Source organism: Artemia sp. Qi Xiang Cuo, chromosome 16 (genome assembly GCF_049724085.1).
Source record: "Artemia sp. Qi Xiang Cuo chromosome 16, ASM4972408v1, whole genome shotgun sequence".
NCBI classification, from domain to species: Eukaryota; Metazoa; Arthropoda; class Branchiopoda; order Anostraca; family Artemiidae; genus Artemia; species Artemia sp. Qi Xiang Cuo.
Genome location: NC_142809.1, coordinates 28,687,607 through 28,710,962, shown reverse-complemented (window position 1 = coordinate 28,710,962; position 23,356 = coordinate 28,687,607). Strand labels below are relative to the sequence as shown.

Genomic DNA, 23,356 nt, shown 5'->3' with positions numbered 1-23,356 from the left:
CAACTAGAACCCAGCAACCCCCCCCCCACCCCTACACCCATCATTCCCCCAAGCACATCCAATCAAAATTTTGAGATAGCCATTTTGTTCAGCGTAGTTGATTTCCAGATAAAAAATATCTTTTTAAGGAGGACACTCCCCCACAACCTCGGGGCAAGGGTTTTATGTTATGCCCTGGGGGCATATAAGGTTCTTATAGAAGGCGTTATCGTAGAAACTTCAAAAAAGACTCATTCGATTGGAAATTCAAACGGCTGGTGCCAATTTTAATAGTCGAAAGTGATTGGAGGGGAACTATCCCCCCCCCCCACGTGCCCATTATTCCCCAAAAAACATCCAATCAAAATTTTGAGATAGCCATTTTGTTCAGCGTAGTTGATTTCTGGATAGAAAATATGTTTTCGGGAAGGACACTCCCCTACAACCCTCGGGGCAAGGGTTTTAAGTTATGCCCTGGGGGGTATATAAGGTTTTTATAGAAGACATTGTCGTAGAAACTTCAAAAAAGGCTCATTCGATTGGAAATTCAAAGGGCTACTTCCCTTCTTAATAGTCGAAAGTGATTGGTGTGTAACTAGCCCTCTCCCCCCCCCCCCTTCGCCCATCATTCCCCCAAACACATCCAATCAAAATTTTGGATAGCCATTTTGTTCAGCTTAGTTGTTTTCAGGATAAAAAATATACTTTTGAGGAGGATACTCCCCCAGAACTCTCGGGGCAAGGGTTTTAAGTTATGGCCTGGGGTCATATAAGGTTTTTACAGAAGCTGTTGTCATAGAAAATTCAAAAAAGGCTCATTTGATTGGAAATTCAAAGGGCTAGTGCCCTTTTTGATGGTTGAAAGTGATTGGACGGTAACTAACCCCCCTCTCACGCCCACCTTTTCATAGGCAGCGCGCTAGCGCTGCCTAAGTAAAGGATGATGTGGGCACAATGTGTTGTTTTTGGGGTTTTTGTTTCTCCATACCCAGACACTTCGTATCAAAGCAGTCGTTGTAGAAACTTCGAAAAGGGCTCACTCGATTGGAAATTGGAGTGGCTAGTGCCCTTTTTAATATTCGACAGTTATTTGAGGGCAACTAACCGCCCACCCCCCACGCTCATCATTCCCCAAAACACATCCTATTAAAATTTTGAGATAGCAATTTTGTTCAGCGTAGTTGAGTTCCAGATAGAAAATATGTTTTTGAGGAGGATACTCCCCCACAACCCTCAGGGGGCATATAAGGTTTTTATAGAAAGCGCTGTCATAGAAACCTCAAAACAGACTAATTCGATTGGAAATTCAACGGGTCAGTGCTCTTTTTAATAGTCTAAAGTGATTGGAGGGCAACTAGCCCCCCCCCCCCCACGCCCATCATTCCCCCAAACACATCCAATCAAAATTTTGAGATAGTCATTTTGTTCAGCGTAGCTGATTTCCAGATAGAAAATTTGTTTTTGAGGATGACACTCTCCCACAACCCTCAGAACAAGGGATTTAAGTTATACCCTGGGGGCATATAAGGTTTTTATAGAAGGTGTTGTCATAGAAACTTCAAAACAGGCTCATTCGATTGGAAATTAAAAGGGCTAGTACCTTTTTAATAGTCGAAAGTGATTGGAGGGCAACTAGTCCCCCCTCCCACGCCCATCATTCCCCCAAATACATCCAATCAAAATTTTGAGATAGCTATTTTGTTCAGGGTAGCTGATTTCCAGATCGAAAATATATTTTTGAGGAGGACACTCCCCCACAACCATCTGAGCAAGGGTTTTAAGTTATGCCCTGGGGTATTTAAAGGTTTTTATAGAAGGCTTTGTCGTAGAAATTTCAAAACAGGCTCATTCGATTGGAAATTCAAAGGGCTAGTTCCATTCTTAATAGTCGAAAGTGATTAGAGGGGAACTATCCCCTCCCCAAAGCCCATCATTTTACCAAACACATCTAATTAAAATTTTGAGATAGCCATTTTGTTCAGCATAGTTGATTTCCAGATAGAAAATACGTTTTTGAGGAGGACACTCCCCAACAACCCTCAAGGCATGGGTTTTAAGTTATATTTTCGGGTATATAAGGTTTTTATTGAAGCCGTTGTCATAGAAACTTTAAAGGGGCTCATTTGATTGGGGGCATATAAGGTTTTTATAGAAGGTGTTGTCGTAGAAACTTCAAAACAGGCTCATTCGATTGGAAATTCAAAGGGCTAGTACCTTTTTTAATAGTCAAAAGTGATTGGAGGGCAACTAGTCCCCCCCCCTCCCACGCCCATCATTCCCCCAAATACATCCAATCAAAATTTTTAGATAGCTATTTTGTTCAGCGTAGCTGATTTCCACATAGAAAATATATTTTTGAGGAGGACACTCCCCCACAACCGTCAGAGCAAGGGTTTTAAGTTATGCCCTGGGGGTATTTAAGATTTTTATAGAAGGCGTTGTTGCAGAACCTTCAAAACAGGCTCATTCGATTTGTAATTCAAAGGGCTAGTTCCATTTTTAATGCTCAAAAGTGATTGGAGGGGAACTAGCCCCTCCCCAAAGCCCATCATTTTCCCAAACACATTTAATTCAAATTTTGAGATAGCCATTTTGTTCAGCGTAGTTGATTTCCAGATAGAAAATACGTTTTTGAGGAGGAAACTCCCCAACAACCCTCAAGGCATGGGTTTTAAGTTATATCTTGGGGTATATAAGGTTTTTATAGAAGCCGTTGTCATAGAAACTTTGAAGGGGCTCATTTGATTGGAAATTCAAAGGGCTAGTGCTCTTTTTAATTGTTGAAAGTGATTGGAGGTTAACTAGCCCCCCCCCCCCCCACGTCCCTCATTCACCCAAATACATGCAATCAAAATTTTGAGATAGCCATTTGGTTCAGCGTGGTTGATTTCCAGATAGAAAATATGTTTTTGAGGAGGGCGCTCCCCCACAACTCTCAGAGCAAGGGTTTTCAGTTATGCCCAGGGGGCATCTAATATTTTTATAGAAGGTTTTGTCGTAGAAACTTAAAAAAAACTCATTCGATTGGAAATTCAACGGGCTAGTGCTCTTTTTAACAGTCGAAAGTGATTGGAGAGCAACTAGCCCCCCCCCCCCTCCAATGCCCATCATTCCCCCAAACTTATTCAATAACAATTTTGAGATAGCCATTTTGTTCAGCGTAGTTGATTTACTGATAGAAAATATGTTTTTGAGGAGGATACTCCGCCACAGCCTTCAGGGCAAGGGTTTTAAGTTATGTCCTGGAGGCATATAAGGTTTTTATAGAAGAAATTGTCGTAGAAACTTCAGAAAAGGGCTCATTCGATTTGAAATTCAAAGGGCTAGTACCCTTTTTAATAGTCGAAAGGGATTTTACAAGTGATTATCCGCAAGCTATTGACAAATTTTAATGCTGTTGCATATTTAGTAAGAATAGTTGCAAAGTTTCTCTCAGGCAGAAGTGAAAAAACCTAAGAATAGATCAGCCTATTCTGATTCCCAGAAAATCTACTGTGGAGTTCCCCAAGGAACAATTTTAGGGCCTCTATTTTTTTTGTTTATGGTAAATGAGTTGGCAAATGATGAGCCGGATCACTTTAAGTTTGATGATGATTTATCCATAATGGAGCTAGGGGAAAAAAACATTTCAAGTGAGGGAGACAGAATAATGGCGAGTTTATGACGCCAAAATGAGCAGGGCAAAATGATCGTCAATCGTAAAAATCGATCGCATTAACTTTTTCTTTTCTGAGGGACAGCTCATCCCTTGCTTTACATAATGTTTTAGGTTGCAGCATCATGGATATAAAACTCTTGGGAATATATCACAGATGAGCTGAAGTGGGAAAAAAAGACACAGGAGATCATCGAACGGACAAACGTGCGTATCCTTTCTTTAAAACTACTTGCTCTTCATGGTGTCGGATGCTGACACTGACGGAGCGGACCCCCAACTCTCGTCAGCTCGCCTAAGAACCCTACGGTGGTTTGGACACTTAATTCACATGCCAGAAGAAGCACCCACCAGCACACTTTTCAATTTTGATCCCCTTCAACATGGCTGGAAGCGCCCTCGTGGAAGCCTTACCTGGTACCTCTCCATGATCGGTACCGATCTCCAACAAGCAGTCACGCTTGCGCAGGACCGTTTAGAATGGACGCGAAGAGTCACATCTCTCTCTACGCTAGACCACCAGCAGGAGCTTTAAGTCAAAGTAAGTCAAGTCATGGTGTACCAATTTCCCCTCCCTATTGCGTATTTTTCTTCCATTTGTCAAACCGCAGGTAGAATATGCTTGTCCCATTTGGCATTACGGCCTGACTTTGAGCCAGAAGGACCGCCTGGAAAGGATACAATATCGAGCTCTTCTGGTAGTGTCTAACTCTCCCAAAGTCCTTTTAAAACAATTTTCCCATACAACTTTTTAGACACGCCGTGATGAATTGTGTTTTAAATTTGGTGCTGGTATTTTGGAAAATATATGGCTTCGTGAAAAACTCCCCCCTGAACATCTTCCTTTACGCCAACGGCTCCCGCTAAAAGTAGCTCAACCAGTTCCAAAAACTCAGCCAATACCAGCACGACATATGAATTACGTAAGGAGTTTTGTTTCCTCGTTCTTCAAGATATTTAATTCTGCACTCACTCGTTAATAACTCTACATATTTATTTGCCTTAGTTTATTGTTCTTTTTATTCGTTTTGCTTTATAAAGTTTTTTTTTTAATTTGAACTTGAAGTTTCCATTGCCTTAGGTTTTAGTTTGACTCTGTGATATTTCGAATCAATGTATAATTTTTGATGACGGCGGTTATGGCTGTGATTTTTATGGCTATTATGACAGTGCTTTATTATGACAAGAACTGCCGATGATCGGCATGACCATGTAAGGCGTTTGGTAATAAGACTGTTTTATCTGATCTATTACTCCTTGAAATTTTTCCATTAATTGTCCCAACAAGTTTGACAAATAGCGATTTCAACTTTTTTGTTGTTGTTAACAGTACTAATCTACAAAACATTTGTTTGTCCCTAGAACACTATTGCTGATCAGCAAAGTCTCGCTAGAACGATTTTCTGATCAATATTTTTTACAAAAAAGGCCTAATGGTTTTCTCTACATCTTGAAGAATATAAGATCTAACTGCCAAAGCACCCTTCACCAACAAAGAAAACCAATTAAGAAAATCTTGAAAACAATAGGTTAGGCCTGATAGGAAGAAAACGAATAACATTAAACTACCAGTATTAATCTATCAATATTAATCTACAAAACCTTTGTTGGTCCCTATAACACTTTTACTGATCAGCAAAGTCTCGCTAGAACAAATTCCTAATCAATATTTTTTTCAAAAAAATGGCCAAATAGTTTTCTCATTTTCTTGAAGAATATAAGATCTAACTGCCAAAGCACCCTTCACCAACAAAGAAAACAAATTATATAAGTCTTGAAAACAATAGGTTAAGGCTGTAAGGAAGAAAACGATTATTCAAGAGAATTTAACCCATATACATCAAGATGCCTTAAGCGATTGAAAAGGTAAAACAGTTAACCATAACAAACAAAAAAGAAAAGAACATAAAAGTAAAGGAGAACCAATGAAAAATCTGTTCAAGACGTAAAATAATAATAAGTGATAATTTTAATAATGTTTAATTTTTTTAATCTTCTACACAAACAAAATCCATTAATCCGTTTTAGCAAATGTTTTGCTTAGCTATGTGAAAATAATTTTAATGTTTGAATATGATTTTTATTTATTAATCATTACATTGTGCATTAACATAAGTTGCATTAACATTGTGTACGAAAAGCTTTCAGTGCTCAAGCCATGCACTCCGGTCTCAATTTGGATCGCGGGAGCTTACCTCTAATAGTACCTCTTTGTGGTCAATGGAATTGTTACAGCTAGGATTCAAAGTTGCCAGTCATGCATATTAAAGTAGAAAGTGCCCCAAAAACAAGAATGAATCAGCAAAATTCACATAATAATAACCATGGGTTTCTGCTTGCACAAGTAATTTCTGTGATTTCAATAAATACAAGTCGTGGGGTTTCTCTTAAACTTCTAGTTATAAAAGACATATTTTAAAATTTCGGTTTATTATAATTCATTATAGGTGCACTTGAACAAGTCTTAACTTTATTCACCTACCCATTCACCTAGGACAAAGCAGTATAACCCAAAAATCGACCAAATAGAAATATTCAAATTCACGCAAAATTATTATTGATCGATGTAAGTCGTCATCAAATTATAAGCAAAAGCACCTAAAATCTACTGAAATATTCCAAAGGGACTATCTAACACCAGGGCTCCTCAGAGGAATGCACATTTGATATTATTGGTGTCAGCACATTAAGTTCCTTACCCAGATCAAGTGGAGTGCCTACAATAAGATTTTTATACTGTCCCTATATTTAGTGCCGCTTAAGAAATGCATGCAAGTTGTTAAAACTAAAAAAAAAAAAAAAAAAATAGAAACACTAAATTTGATTAAAACAATCCGTATCTGAGTCTAGCAAACCACTGGCTAAAAGCTGCACTATAGCTATCCAAACTTCCACAACCAAAAAATTTACCCATTTTCTGGACATATTCAAAGTATATCAAACTTCCACCAGAAATTCCCAATTCCCTTCAGTGAAAAACCTTCTCAGAATTTAGTTAAATATATCCAAACCAAATCAAAAGCTTAAGTGGGTTTAAAAATGCCCTATTTTATTGATTTACGGAAACGATTATAAAAAAGAAACATTATATTAAAATATCCTTCAATATTTCTTGATAACTTTTTGTATATATACCTCAAAGTTCATTATACTGAATTTTTTTTTATTGCTAAGTTACTTTATTAGTAGGAAAACTTCTTAAGATCAATTTATGGCTAAGCAGTTGACATCTTTTTTAAAGTACATATAATTACTGCAAATTCTTACATATCTAATTAGTTGCGAATTAAAAGCTGAGTATTTGATATTTCAAAGTATGTTACTTTCAAGGGACGGCAAATTTATTATTTCAAAATCCAAATCATCCGTTTATTAAATGTTTTAAAAACTGACTTATTATTTTTCGAGATATTAATATTTAAATCTAAAAGTTGGTCATCTCAGCCTGTCCCATGACAAGGTTTCAGAAAATAATCTGGTGGGTAAATATTTTCGAAATCCAATAGACTCCACGCAATTTATTTCTAAAAGATCATCCAAATATCTTTTATTATTTGAAAGAAAATATTTTACATTGCTTGGAATATCTTTAAATATCCTATACTCACATTCTAGTTGGCTTAAAAACAAGTCAGCTATAAATAGACCGACATTACCGCCCATAGGAATTCCTATAATTTGCTTACATAAATTACCATCAAACCTTGTAAAAATACCGAATAGAAAAAAGTCCAGTAAATCATAAATCATATTTAAGCTATAGTATCTTGAAGTAATAGTACTATTAAAGAAAATTGTCCATTTGGATTTTTTATTATAAGTATTTATTTTTTAAAGACCCATATTAGACAAAAGGAAAGACTTCTTGATAACCGTTTTTAAATATTCGAATACCAAACTCAGTGATTGTTTTGGATATAGTGTAGAAAAATCTGATGAATCCACTGTTTTAGCTGAAACTATAGCCAAAAAGTTTATCACTTGTAATGAAATATTAACACTCCAGTATGGATTAAAATTAGAAAAATTTTTAATTCCAAGGCAACAGGCTTTGAATTTAATTCTAATTTCCCCTAAAATTAAAGACAGGTCAGTAGCCACAACTCTGGTTGGAGGCCTTGCTGCTCCACCAATAAGAAGTTGTTAAGGGGAATTCTAATGACACTTTAAAAGAAAGCTTACTGACGAATCATAGCTTTAGCCTGCCCCAAGTATATAATAATTTTCTCCTTACTCGATGCCTGCTGGCGTTCTGCCTCAAGCGGGCACCAATTGGCTGCTGTTGCACCCTTATTATTGCATCACTTCTATCTGGTATTTTTAATTAATGTGGGGCTTTTTCTTTCTGCTTATGTAGAAGCGTTTGTCATTGTAAACGTTGTTCTTGCGACACACTACAGTGACAATCAATCAGAGTTCTTTTTTATTTGTGCGAGTGAGAAACTATAGTATTGCCTTTCCAAATGTGAGAGTTAAGCAAGTGTTTTACTATTATGGAACATGTTAGCTATAACAAAGGTGATGCTTCTTCAGCACGAGCTTCAATTTTATATGTTGCTTTTTGTGATTAGCTTAGGATCCTGCCAAAACACACTAACAACCTTCACAAACACCACTCAAGGCCTATATGTAATTTTGACCCCATATTTCTCTCTGTAAATCTTCAGTCCTCATGTCGTGCATCGATGTCCTCACTACCCTCCAAATATCGGGAAAACCTTTCCCTGTCCGTATATTTTTCTTCTTCTTCTGCTTACTTGAATCCTCTTTTTACAGCCGTGTTTATCCCAGACCTGAGTTTACAGGAAGCGAAAAACCGTTATGCGTGACCTTTTCACATCCGTTAAACACTTGATTTTACAGAAATGTATATAGTTCATTCCAACTGCATATGAGAAGACCTCAAGTTAATGTAAATGAAAAGCGTTTGTTGTTTCATCTATATCTTGCAAAGATTTTTCATCCTCTAAAATGTACGGAAAAATTAAATGTACATCTCAAACGTGTCTATCATAGTGTCAAAAAGTACTGGCCGAATAACCTAAGCCTTGCTGAAGATCGGGGAAAAAAAATATAAAATTTTGGTACCATATATGGCTCCAAAGTAACTATTCTTGTTCTGGCTGGCTCATTGGTATCTGTATTTTTATCAGAATAAAAAATCTCAACAGGCATCTCAATCCTAATCGTCCTTTTAGAAAAATGCTTCCAAAGACCCACCCACTCCTCACCTAACTGCCCGAGACAGATAAAAATAACTCAACAACACACAAGTGGAATACATGTGTACAAAATGTGATAAACAGGAAACATGCGAAGAGAATTAAAGAAATTACGAAATCAAGAAATGTGTGATACACGAACTTGGGCAAGCAAAAAGACCTTCTAGGCGCGTCGTTCTGGCTCACTCTTTGGTAGATGTCTTTATACCAGAAGGACTGTCTTTTTGTTTGGGTAGATAAGTTTAAAGTACTTCTTAGTAGGCTTCTCAATTCTATTTGTCCTTGTGGAAAAATACTTCAAAAGACCCTCCCACTCTTCATTTCTCTGCTTTAAGATATTTCAGACTCTGAGTGTAAATCTTATCTTTTTGCTTAGTTTTCTGCACCAGGTGCTGCCCATAAGTCTGAATACGAAGCAAAACTGGCGTCCGGTGGAAATCTTGTGATAAGGGGCTACAGTTTGCTTAAAACATTTCACTCTCTGATTCTCCCCAATATGTTACTTCCTGCCGCAAAACGTGGGTGTGAGTCATTTCAATGTCAAAACCTTGAAAAATATGTACTCTTTTCTTGAATTACGGTTCATTCGAAAGCTAATGGCGCTCAAGTGTTCTACATTATTATGTACCGCTCATCTTCTCTCAATATTTTTGTTGGTGTTGAGAAAGGTAACCGTCGATGTTTCGTTTCTACCTCGTTACTCTTTAACAGTGAAGTTTTTGATGCCTGTACAGCTGCTCCCTTCTGTTTCTTAATTGTCAGTCTTAACTTTCCGCTCGTTAGGTATGCCAATGATATTCAAAATCTGGGTCGTAATATCCAGCACATAAGCCTTTTCATTGCCGTTGTTGTACCGTGTTATCTATGTATTGTATATTTTTGGGAACTATTCACAAATTCAGACAAGTCAAAATTTGGTTCGGTTTCATTTTCATTTCACAAAATATCTTTTATTTTTTTCCACACAAACCCGAAATTATTATTTATTAAAAAACTTTAAATGATTGATTCTATAAAATCCGTACAAAAGCAACTTTATATGTAAAAATCTCGCCTGTTGAAACTTTACCATCTTTGGTCACTAGTTTCGACATGGCAATCTGTTGAAATTATCGTATATTTCGAAGCGTTTAGTTTTGTCTTTAATATATTTTTCTCTTGTACGTTTTAAAATCTATAGCTCTGTCTTTTATTTGGCGAAATTTCAGATAAGAAATACAGTATGAGTAAAGAAAAGAAAAACTTAAACAAAGAAGAAAATGGAAAAAGACTTCTAGCTGGTGACATACACGACTATCTAAAAATAAAAAATACTACGATCCAATCCATCTCAAATCAATATAAGACAAGTTGAAGAGGCGATTAGTGCTGAAATAGATCGAATTTTAAATGTAGTTACTGAGACAGCAATTTCCTCACAAGTTTCATATCCACCCTAATATCAAGATATAAATATATTTCGGGGTATATTGGAATATTAAGAAGATTTTACAGAATTGAAAACATCCAACGAGTTTCTTTTGTTCAGAAGTGGTAAAAAAAAAACACTTCAGAATAGTAACCAGGAAAGCAAGGTGCTGAGCGGAGAACGCGTTAGCAAAAAGACCCTTCGTTCTGGTGAAAAGTCGATAGGATATTAAGACTTAAAACAAATTTTTACTTTTACTCGTTAAAACCTTTAAATTTGCTTATTACTTTTGTTTGGAAAACTTGCTTTTTTATTATTTAATTGTCGTGTAAAGGTAAATCCTAATTTGGCTCATTTCTTATAGTCACCATTTGAGGAAAAAATGAAAAGTATTTTTTACCTGTAAACGCCGTCGGCATCTATTCAGATAGAAAATCGCCGCTTATTAGTAACCTACATTGAAGGAATAACAAATGAGCAAGTTTGTCAGTAGATACTTTGGAAGTGGCTATTTCATTGAAGGCTCATATAATTTATTAATAAACAGAAATTTTTCAGCCGTAAGTCCTCTTTTGAAAATCTTGAAATTAGCCTTTCTGAAGATAGGCTACACAACAGGGTTACCTACATTTGAGATTATAGAAAATTGTTTCTTTATATCTGGAGTATACAATTTTAGGTAAATATATAACAAATCATATTATTGAATTAGGATTAGAGAATACACCATTCGATGCCTTTTTTTTATGCTGATTACAAATATATAATAATCATTTCTATCAGAAATGCATTTCAGCCCCCCCCCTTATACATGCCAATTCAGGGTATATATTTCTACAGTCGGGGGGGGGGGGCAAATTTTTTTTCTGAGGTAAATGGGAGATAAATTTAAACTTTACCCCCATCCCCCCCCCCCAATATAGAAATATATAGGCCTACCCTGAATTGGCATATGTAGGGGGGGGTGGCTGAAATTCATTCCCAATAGAAATGATTATTATATAACATAATCAGCATAAAAAAGGCATCAAATGGTGTATTCACTTAATTCATAACTCAATAATATGATTTGGTATATATTTACCAAGTGTTATTAATTACCACTATAAAGAAAGCAGTATTAAGTCAAATAAGAAAAAATTTGGTAAAATTCTTGTTTAGCTATTTTTGGCTATTTTGGACAGGGGTTAGGTTAGGAAAAGGGAACTTTCAGGGAGGGGTCTACAGGCAGCTAAGGTTTACATTAACAGTCTAATCAGCTAGATAAAAAAAACATACCACTAGAATCAGAATTTCATCCCAAGTCCAAATATAACCCTCATTTCTGTTGCAAATTAGGTAAAATTCTATTTTAGCTACTTTTGACAATCTTGGAAAGGGGTTAAGTTAGGAAAATGAAACTTTCAGGGATGGGTCTACAGGCTAAAGTATGGCATGGGAAGGTATTTTGAAATTCCTACCTCCACTACCTCTTCCTCTAGAGGGTCCTGAAATTTGTCTACATGACAGGTCTATGCATATTGAAATTTTGACAAAACAACGATTTACATTAGTCGTCAGCTGTTAGTTTCTTTATCTCTTGCTTTAGTTCTAAAAATGTAATTCCTGTTGTTTGAGTAGAATTTTTAGCCATATCAATCTTTGTTTTTTCTCAAAAATTAGGAAATGTATTTGCATATCTTTAAAACCTAATAAATTGGGATTGAGCAAAGTTGTGAAGCCAAAAACAATTTTGTTGTACTTTATTTAAGCAGAAGATCTATTCTGCAAGGTTTCACTTATAGAACACACATATTTTTAAAGGTCATCAAACCTTCTAGAATGAGAAGGAGTGGAGGTAGGTACTTCAAAATACCTTCCCAGGACATACTTTAGCCTGGAGACCCATCCCTGAAAGTTTCATTTTCCTAACCTAACACCTTTCCAAGATAGACAAAAGTAGCTAAAGTAGAATATTACCACAAATTATTTTCAAAATTACTTCTAAGCTTCTTTAAGTCTCTTCAATTTTTCTGTTTTCATCACAGGAACGTCATGGCAGTGATTCAATTTGAAAAATACTAAATTTTGCTGAAAGCTACAATTTGAATTGAAATATACTAAATCTTGTTGAACAATGATTTGATATGAAAAACACTAAATTTTGTTGAGCAGTGATTTGATTTGAGAAATACTAAACAGTTTGAATTATTCTTTTTTTGGGGAAAAACTTACCACTAGCATCAGAATTTCATCCTGAATCCAAATATGACAATCATTTCCATTGCAAATTATTTTCAAAATTGCTTTTAAGCTTCTTTAAAAATAGCAAAACTTCTTTCATCCAAACAAACACTTTATGGAAGCTACATATACAGTTTTACAAATATCAGATAAATAGCACTTGATGTAAACAAACTAATCACTCTTTCTGATGCACTAGGGGTGTCACTGTCTGGTGCTCTAGGGGCCCTATCAATTCCAGGGGGATAGAGCTTTGCAGCTTCAATTAAAAAATTATAAAGTTTGTCTTTTTGCTCAGAATTTTGCAGAAATAAGAAGCATGACACAAACTGCTCCATGTATGCTGTTTGCATCCCAGGTCTTTTAGAGTGCTTTTTGAAACATCTCCACAGGCTTTCTATATTTTGAGTATGAATTGAACAATCCTGCGGATCAACAAAATTGGCTGAATGATTGATTTGGAAATGAGTATATCCATGGCTGGACAATGTATTATAAGCTCCCCATTTATTACTGTAAATAACACTTCTAGGCTTAATACATTTTTTATAATAGGAATTAAAGTTTTCTTGTTCCTTTGGAGGCCTTCTTGGCCATCAGTCAGGGCTACAATAATTTTTCTTTTGCTCTCTCTCTCTCTATTCCACCAAAAACCCAAATTGCCATTTGCTATGATTTGAATTGAAATATAGTAAATCTTGTTGAGCAGTCAGCTGCAAAATCTTCTCTTTTTGGTCTTTGGGATGACATAGCTCTTGCTGCATTTCCACATATTTTCAAATGCGTGATAGTTTTATGGTGTATTGCAGGTTTGGCACATTATTAGTGATGGTAAAAAACCGAGACTCCTGAAAAAGGTTGTTGCTTGCTTCATCATTTTTTATAAATCGGTTTACTCCAGCATAATAAGACATTTCACATGACACGTGCATAGACATTTTCTAATAACTGGCAATGCAGTATAGTATGATATTTCACATGACTGGTACATAGACATTTTCTAATAACTGGCGATATACAAATCAGAACAGTTGAAAATTAAATTTTTCTTCTGAGTAATCTAAATTTTTTTTCTAGCTTTCAGCCTAAATATAATTGAAGTCCAAATTCCAAACTGTATCTTAGTTCTGAATCAAGAACAAACTAAACAGGGAAGACCCATTTTGTACAGCTTCACCCAAAACTAGGTTAAGTTATGACTATCCAATTCTGTTGATGTTCCATTGGTATCAAATTTTAGTTTTTTAGAGTTAGGATTACTATTGAGCTGGGTAGCTCCTTACTTATAGTTTGCTACCATGAACTGTTTGAAACTGGATGCACATAGCGCCACACACGCCATGTCTGGCGCACTGGTGGCATTGTGACACTTTGTTGCTGGCACCGTGATTGATTGATTTTGGGGGATTTTGGGAACCAAATTTTTTTTGTGCTGGCAGCATTGCAGCACTTCAGCAGCGGTAAACCTGGCCTTTTATTGGCATTATTCAGTTGATCTGCTGGCATGGTGCCAGGGTTTAATACAAATACATACCACTAAATAAATTAGGTCACATTAAAGTGACCTAGTTTCATAACTTAACCTAGTTTTGGGTGAAGCTGTACAAAATTGGTCTTCCCTGTTTAGTTTGTTCTTGATTCAGAACTAATCTACAGTTTAAAATTTGGACTTTGGTTATATTTAGGCTGAAAGCTAGAAAAAATTCAGGTTACTCAGATAGAAAAATATCATTTTCAACTGCTCTGATTAGTATTTTGCCAGTTATTAGAAAATGTCTATGACCCAGTCATGTGAAATGTCAAACTATACTGCATTGCCAGTTATTAGAAAATGTCTATTTGCCAGTCATGTGAAATGTCATACTATACTGTAATAAACAGATTTATAAATAATGATGAAGCAGGCAACAATTTTTTCAGGACTCATGGTGTCTTACCATCACTAGTAATGTGCCAAAGCTGCAATGCACCATGCAACTATTACACATCTGAAAATATGTGGAAATGCAGCAAGAGCTATGTCATCCCAAAGACCAAAAAGAGAAGATTTTGCAGCTGACTGCTCAACAAGATTTAGTATATTTCAAATCACAGCAAATAGCAGTTACTGATTTTTGGTGGAATAGAGAGAGAGACAGCAAAAGAAAAATTATTCTAACCCTGACTGATGGCCAAGAAGGCCTCCAAAGAAACAAGGTAACTTTAATTCCTATTATATTTCAATTCAAATTGCAGCTTTCAGCAAAATTTAGTATTTTTCAAATTGTATTGCCGCCATGGCATTTCTGTGATAAAAACAAGAAAATTGAAGAAACTTAAAGAAGCTTAGAAGTAATTTTGAGAATAATTTGGGACAGAAATGAGTGCTATATTTGGGCTCAAGATGAAATTCTAATGCTAGTGGTATGTTTTTTTTTATCTAGCTGATTAGTCTGTTAATGTAAATCTTACCCCTACAGGCTAAGGTATGTCCTGGGAAAGTATTTTTAAGTACCTACCTCCACCCCTACATGACATGTCCATACCTACGTGTCTACATGTCAATTTTCCTACATGACATGTCTATACCTATTGAAATTTTGACAAAACAACATTTTACCTTAATTCTCTCTGGCTTTAGTTCTGAAAATGCAATTTTAGTTATTTGAGTAGAATTTTAAGCCATATCAATTTTTTTTTTAATTTAAAAATGTATTCACATATTTTTAAAACCTTATAAATTCAGATCAAGCAAAGTTTTGAAGCTGAAAGTAATTTTTTTGTACTTGATTTAAGTAGAAGCTCTGTTTTGTAAGGTTTCCCTAGTATAACATACAGATTTTTAAAGGTCAGGACCCTCTAGAGGGAGAAAGAGTAGAGGTAGGTACTTCAAAATACCTTCGTGGGACATATTTTGGTAATTTTTTTGTAAATCATATTATTGACTTACAAATAAAAGTGAATATACCACTTGATGCCTTTTTTTATGCTCTTTACAAATATAATAATGACTTCTATTAGAAATTCAAATTTAAGCCCTTTTTGAGCTTTTGAAAATGACAAAAATATAAAAAGCTAACCTAGGTACCCCCCCCCCCCCCCAACAAAAAAAAAAAAAAAACACTTTAAACATCATGTGCACAATTAAAACCATACTCTGCATTGTATTTTTCTACAGTGGTGTCTTGCATCATCCTGTCAAAATGGGTTTTTCATTTAGTCTTCAGTTTGAGATATATAAAAGAGTAGGTATATCAAAGGAGTACCTGCAAAATTTATTGTTAGAATTTTCATTTATCCAACTTAATTATTGTGGAAAGTCAGTGCTTTCTTCTTCTAATTCACAGCAGGTGGGCTATTCAGTTAGTACTATTTAGCCCTTTTCTTTTTGCTTCACTCTGTGGGCTACAGAGCTACTGGCTTGGTCATCTCTTATTTATTAGATATTCTCAGATATCTTTCAGTAGATCTTTTGACTTAAGGAGTTCAAATATAAGATGATAGATATCGATTTATGTTCTCTGTGTGCAGGTATAGTTGGCTAGGCTCTTGGCTGATAGTGAGATTTTGTGGTGTTTGAAGCATTTTAACAGTTTACAAATCAAGTTATGTTGTGCAGACGTCAGCATATTACATTCAAATAGGCAATGGTCAATTGTTTCATTATTCATATTACAATGCCTGCGAAGAGGGGACAGGGGAATTGAACCGCTTGAATTAGAAAACTTATATGAGAATACAAGGAAATTTAGTCCATTTGTTCCAGAACGAATTCTATGATAAATTTTAGAAAGATACTTATTGGGAAAGGGGGAAAGGGTAGGATTAATATTATTAAAATTAATATCTGATAGCCTCCATCGGTAGATATCTCTAATTGGGATTGGTCTCCCACTTGGCTGGTCAATATTTATAGCATTTTTTGCTATTTCATCAACCTGATGATTAACACTTATGCCAGAGTTGCTAGGAATGTACTGAAAGTAAGTTTTTATTCCACTTGAAGCAAGATTATCTATAATACTGAGACAATGATAAGTGTCAATGTCCAACTTATATTGAGGAGCTGAGGCCAGCAACTCAAGGCTTGATAGAGAGTCGGAATATATGATAATATTATTTGAATTTGCAATCAAAGGTTGATTTTCCTTAAGGTGTTCTAATGCCATGATTATGCTTGTGGTGCTTGTGGATTATAAAAGGTTTTATTATGAAATAGTAAGTTTAAAACAGATGTTTTAAGCCTTTTTACACAGTATATATTTTTACGTTTTATTTCAACTTCTGATAGAAGTGATTATTATATTCATAAAAAGCATAATAAAAGCCATTGATTCATATACTCATATTATTCGAAAGTTAATAATATGATTTGTGAAATATTTACCCATATTTTAGCCTGTAGACCCATCGCTGAAAGTTTCATTTTCCTAACCTAACCCCTTTCCATGATTGCCAAAAGTAGCTAAAGCAGAATTTTACCAAAAATATTTTTTTGTCTTTTGTTTTATGCAATTATAAAAAAGCAGTGGTGCATCCAGGGGGGGTGCGGCTCCCCCCCCCCCCCCCAACATAGTCTAAAGTAGTGTAATTTACTTAATTAATGCAAGTTTACATTAATTAAACTTTCTCCTAGGGTAAAAAACCAGTATCCAATTGAGCAAAATTGTGTAAGACCAAAGCCCTAACACCTTATTATCAAAGAAAAATTGAGATGAATTGTATATATAAATGAAAAGCTAAAAATCTAAGCTATGCATCAATATGGCTATTATTAAAATTATTTAAGATTCAACACTTAAAATTATTAGTTTATTGACATACCTACAAGGACCTCTATTTGGAAATAACAATTATCCTATTTTGATGTATATAGTTTTAATCATATATTAACAGAAAGCTGATTTACTTCTGATTCTAAAAATGTAAATTTTATTGCTTCATATCTATTCTATAAATCACAAATATTAAATATAATTTGACATACCTACAAGGACCTTTTTTTGGAAATAACAATTATCTTATTTTGATGTATATAGTTTTAATCATATATTAACAGAAAGCTGATTTACTTCTGATTCTAAAAATGTAAATTTTATTGCTTCATATCTATTCTATAAATCACAAATATTAAATATAATTTGACATACCTACAAGGACCTTTTTTTGGAAATAACAATTATCTTATTTTGATGTATATATACTTTCAGTGATTCAGTTTTAATCACAAATTAACAGAAAGCTGATTTGCTTCTGATTCTAAAAGTTTTAATTTTATTTCTTCATATCTATTCTATAAGTCACAAATATTAAATATATTTTTTTCTTTTAAATTGCTTGTCAAAACAGAGACCACAGTTTTAATTTATGCTGACAAATCATTGGTGAAAAATCACCAAGAAGGCAGGGCTCTTGTTACTATCCTCACATTGCATCATGCTTTAATAAAAAAGGGGTGGTCCAAAAACCCATCTCAATTTTTCCAGAATGCCAAAGAAAAGTGGACTTTCCCAAAAAGAGATCTTTTACCCTATTACAAGTTTATCAGATCAAGCTATTTCCCCCCACCCCCATAAAAAAATCCTGGACCCACCATTGGAAAAAAGTTATACAGATGTTGTAACATTCTAGCTTGAAATTAGTGCTTTATTTTGCTTTTACTTGCTATTTATTTGGTTGCTTTGCTTTTGCTTATGTGTGCTTATTTGCAGGTTGTGTCCTGGGTTTTAGAATTAAATGCTTTAGCCTGCTTATCTGAGTTTGTTAGCTATGCTTGTTGCATGGTGTCAGAATAGATGGACATGGATGTCGTCATTCATTATCCAGAGTTGAATTGGGAATCAGACAACCCTAGAGAAGCATGGATCAGATTCAAGAGCCATGCACAGCTTATGTTCAATGGTCCTCTTGGTGGAAAGTTGGAAAAACTGCAGTGTGCATAACTGTTAATCTGGCTGGGAGAAAAAGGGCATGACACATTCCGGTCCTGGACATTAGCTGATGCAGAAAAAAATAAGATTGATGTGTACTTGCAGAAATGTGTCAACTATTTCACCCTAAAAGATGGCAAGACCATTGATCAATATGGTACCAATCTCGAGATTCTTGGGTGTGACTGTTCCTATGCAGCTGATACAAAGGATGAAATGGTACATGACAGACTCATATGTAGAATGAACAATCAGAGGATCAGGAAAAAACTTCTTCAGTGAGAACCAGAGCTGACATTAGCTCAAGCTATCAAAATCGCCAGATCATATACTGAAATCCAGGCACAACTGAGAAGAATGCCTGCCGAAGGCAGCATGAACAATCCAGTAATCAAACAAGAAGTTGATGCAATTAAGAAAAACCCGAACTCACGCATCCAGAAAGCAATCAAATCTGATTGCTATTTCTGTGGTGGTCAATATTCAGTGAGTCACAACTGCCCTGCTAGGGGGAAAGCCTGTAGTAAATGTGGCAAACAAAATGATTTTGCTAGAGTTTGTCACAGTGTGAAGAAAAGTGTCAATGTTGCTGCATCTGCACATCAGACTAAAGATAATGAACTCTTTATTGGTGAAATCTCAGCAGACAATGGAGACAATCAGCCATATGCAAGCATAAGAATCGATGGACAGATTAGTGTCCAATTTATGATTGACAGTAGGGCAGAAGCCAATGTAATTCCAAAGCACTTTGTTGACAAGCTGAAATCACAGCCAAAAATGTACCCAACTAATCATGTCCTTACTAGTTTCTGTGGTCAAAAGATCCCAGTAATTGGCACTTGCAGATTGAAATGTGCCTACAAGGATTGTAGTCAAAGCTTGCTTGAATTCTTTGTTGTGCAGTCTGCTCCAATTCCAATACTGGGCTATACTGCAAGCCTGCAGCTGAACCTTGTCAAACAGTCCTCGGCCTTCAGAGTAATTCAGCATATACAAGCCAACTCTTTGATGAATTTTCAGAGTTGTTTGAAGGAGTGGGCAAAATTGAAGGGACTTGCAAAATAGTCATGTGAGAAGGATTTGAACCATCAGTGCAGCCTGCAAGATGGATTCCCCTTGCACTACAGACAAAATTCAATTAAGAGCTTGATTCCATGGAAAGTCTAGGCATAATTGAGAAAGTCACCCAACCAACTGGGTTAACTCTGTAGTTGTTGTGGAAAAGGCAGATGGGGGCCTTAGAGTTTGTATTGATCCCAATGACCTGAACAAGGTGATCACGAGGCCTCATCACCTGATGTAAACATTTGATGAAGTGATCCAGAATCACCAGGGTGCAAAATACTTCTCAAAACTTGATGCTCAGCATGGTTATTGGTCTTTATGTCTGGACAATGAGTCGTCTGAGTTGTCAACCTTCAATACTTTCTTTGGGCCATATAAATTCAAGCAAATGCCATTTGGCCTTATATCAGCTTAAGATGAAGTTCAGCAGCATATGGAAAAAGTTTTTGCAGGATTGACTTGTTTTTGTTTCATTTGTGATGACATGATCATCTCAGGCAAATCAGAAGAGGAGTGTGACATCAAGTTTTAAAAGATGCTGCAGAGATCTAAAAAGAAGGGAGTGAAAATGAACAAGAAAAAGTGCATCCTGAAAGCAACATTCATCCCTTATTATGGCCACATCTTATCTGGTTAGGGCACCTGCCCAGATTCAAATAAGACCAAGGCTATCCATGAAATGCCTTTGCCAAAATCACGGGAACAGCTGCAGACCCTTCTAGGAATGCTCAACTATATGTCCCGGTACATTCCAAACCTGTCAACCCAAAACGAGCCACTGAGATTGTTGCTGAAGCAAAAGGTGTTCATTTGGACCCCTGACCATGAGCAGGTCTTTCAGCAACTAAAAGAGTCCATCTGTGGAAGAGTAGCTTTCTTTGATCTGACTTGTGTTAACATTGAGCTGCAAGTAGATGCATCAAAATTTGGGCTTGGTGCAATTCTGCTTCAGAACAACAGTGTTGTGTCATATGTATCAAGATCACTAACTGACACTGAACAGAACTATTCTCAAATAGAAAAAGGACTCTAGGCCTACACAATCGTTTTTGGATGCCATCACTACCACCAGAATTTGTATGGTTGACACTTCAACAGACTAACCAACCACAAGCCACTTGAAACACTGTTGGACTGCCCAATCATTAAGTCCTCAGCCAGGCTCCAGAGAATGCTGCTGCAGATACAGCGCTATGATTATTCTGTAACCTACAGACCTGGCAAGGATATTCCTATCCCAGATGCCCTCTCATGGCTTCCCATTTCATCACAAGAGGACTCCCTCCAGAAAGAGATTGATTGCTATGTCCATTTAATTATGAAGCTGCTTCCAATCAGTTGTGAAAGGCTTAGTGAACTGAAGGATGAAATGGTCAAAGACAAACAACTTAAAGCTCAGAGAATCATACAAGAGGGCTGGCAAGAAACAAGAAGCCTAATACCAGCTGACATTACCAATTTATGGCAGGTCAGACATGATCTGATTGTCATCAATGGAATAGTTTAAAAAAATGATTGTCTGGTCATTCTGAGAAGCATGTAGAATAAAATTCTTAAGAGCATCCATGCATCACACCTAGGTATAGAGAAAACTAAACAGAGCCTGACCTGTTATCCACTGGCCTGGGTTGAGTCTATCCATCAAGCTATACATCCAGAAATGCAATGCTTGTTGCATTTATCAGAAAATGAGTGCTAAGGAACTGCTCCTTCAGCATCAGATACCCCAATATCCATGGGAACATTTGGGCATTGATCTGTTCTACTTGTCTGGTAAGCAGTTTTCGGTCACAATTGACTACTACAGTTGCCACTTCGAGATTGACGAATGAGGCACCAACGCCTACACTGACCAGATCATTGAAAAACTCAAACAACACTTCTCACGCTTTGGTATCCCATATGTCCTTATCTCAGTTAATGGACCCCAGTTTATCTCTGGCAGTTTTAAGACCTTTCTGAAAGAATGGGTATCCATCACAGTATATCTAGTCCAAACCATCCCCAGTCTATTGGGTTTGCTGGAAAAAACTGTATCGATTGCAAAAGGTATGATCAAGAAATTGCAGCTCACAAAGACTGATCTACAGATGGCGTTGCTTGAATACCAGAACACACCTGTTGATGGGTTTGCATATCCAGCACAACTGCTGATTAGCAGAAACACCAGATCTACCATCTTTTGTACAGTAGACCACCTCACTCCCAAAGTCATCTCCAGATCTGAATTCCTAACCTTGAGGATGGAAGAGAGAGAAAGGCAGGAGCACTGTTACAATGCTCATGCCAAGACTCAAATGTAGAAATGCCAAATAACACAGTACCAGCGTAATTGAAAACACATTTAAGGCTACGCCAGGAAATCCTGACAAACCAGGATCAAATGTTCAAGCAGATTTCAAAATCTGAGCTACCAAACTGATTGACCTTGGATCACCTTCTATTCTGCCACCTCTGACTCTCCACTCAGCCAGAGATCCTAGAGTCTAGGGAAGCTGGTGACTCTGGATCCTCAGATCTCCCTAGAACCAGGAGTGGAAGACAAATCAAACTACCAACAAGAATTAAATCTTTGATGAAGTTATCCTCATGAGTGAAGTGCACAGTAAATGAACTTTCATTGAGAACCAGGGATATGTAACATTCTAGCTTGAAATTTGTGCTTTATTTTGCTTGTGTTTGCTATTTATTTGCTTAATTTACTTTTGCTTATGTGTGCTTATTTGCAGGTTGTGTCCTGGGTTTTAGAATTAATTGCTTGAGCCTTCTTATCTGTGTTCTTATAACTCAATCTATTATAGAGAAAACAGAAAAAATGTCATACAGATGACTTTTTTATACCTCATTCTATTCACCCTTGTAAACCCTCACAGCAAATAGTGTAGCCCAAATAAGATAGATTAGAGAATATGAAAAGGAGGGTTCTAGGCAAAAGACTACAATTGGTGTGTTGAAAAGCACTTCATTGGTAATATGCAGAATAATTGTAGTTGACATATTTTTACTGGAATTCCACTGTACTTAGCCCATCTGCACCCCACCCCAATGTGCAAATACGTAGCTCAAATTACATATTCCCCATGTTTTTTCTGTTTCTTGATTTCATTTGCATCAATTCAATTTATGGGTAGCCAAGATGGGTTGAAACAAGAGTGATCCATGGCAAAATGAATAGGAAAAATCTTATTTGGGATATATATTTTCCACATTAAGGAGTTTGGGGGTAAAGTATAGTGGAATCTAAGTCAAAATGATTGAACTACAATTATTCTGCACAAAGTAAGAAAGTAAGAAAACATATTATGTTTATTATTAACATGTTTCATTTCCAACAATCCCAATTATAGGCTTATACCAGGATTAATGTTGCCTTCCCTACTCTCCAGAAGGAGCCAAGTTTATATTTTCAACTAAAATATTAGATACAGTTTTAGCCTGTTGACTTGATAAAGGAATCATCCAGGGAAACTTCACGAAATAGCTATAAGTAGACAAAATTACTTTGTTGCCCCTTTCACTGAAAGTCAACGGGCCCACAGTATCAAGAGATTCCAAGTCCACTGGGCCCTGTCCTGTTGCATTCATCCCTAAAGGTGCCACAGATTGGATTTTTGGGCGTTTCCTAAAATGACAATTCGTCCTCAAACTTTTATTGACTACCAAGCAATATAGAAGGAATTAACCTCAATAATTTGGTAAAAACTAATTATTTCTGATATCATTATATCGTGGACAAATTTTAAAGAAGCCCTCCTATCAATTGAAAAAAAAGCACTCCCTTATCATCCACCGAAAACAGGCAAAAACGCTTCCATTCCTCACAAAGGATGCAAAAAGAACAATCAACAGGAAAGCCAGACGCTAGAAAAGGTACAACAAGGAAAAATCTCAG

At 36.1% G+C, this 23,356-nt stretch overlaps 1 protein-coding gene across 1 annotated transcript in view; it reads left to right on the top strand.

Annotated features, from left to right (window-relative positions):
- Positions 1 to 10,694: 10,694 nt before the first annotated feature.
- LOC148942752 (haloacid dehalogenase-like hydrolase domain-containing 5) overlaps positions 10,695 to 23,356 on the top strand; it is a 106,072-nt gene continuing 93,410 nt past the window's right edge. Inside the window, exon 1 of the mRNA XM_089102167.1 lies at positions 10,695 to 10,824. Coding sequence (XP_088958293.1) covers positions 10,738 to 10,824 — 87 coding nt within the window. The 5' untranslated portion in view covers positions 10,695 to 10,737. The remainder of the gene's footprint in view (positions 10,825 to 23,356) is intronic.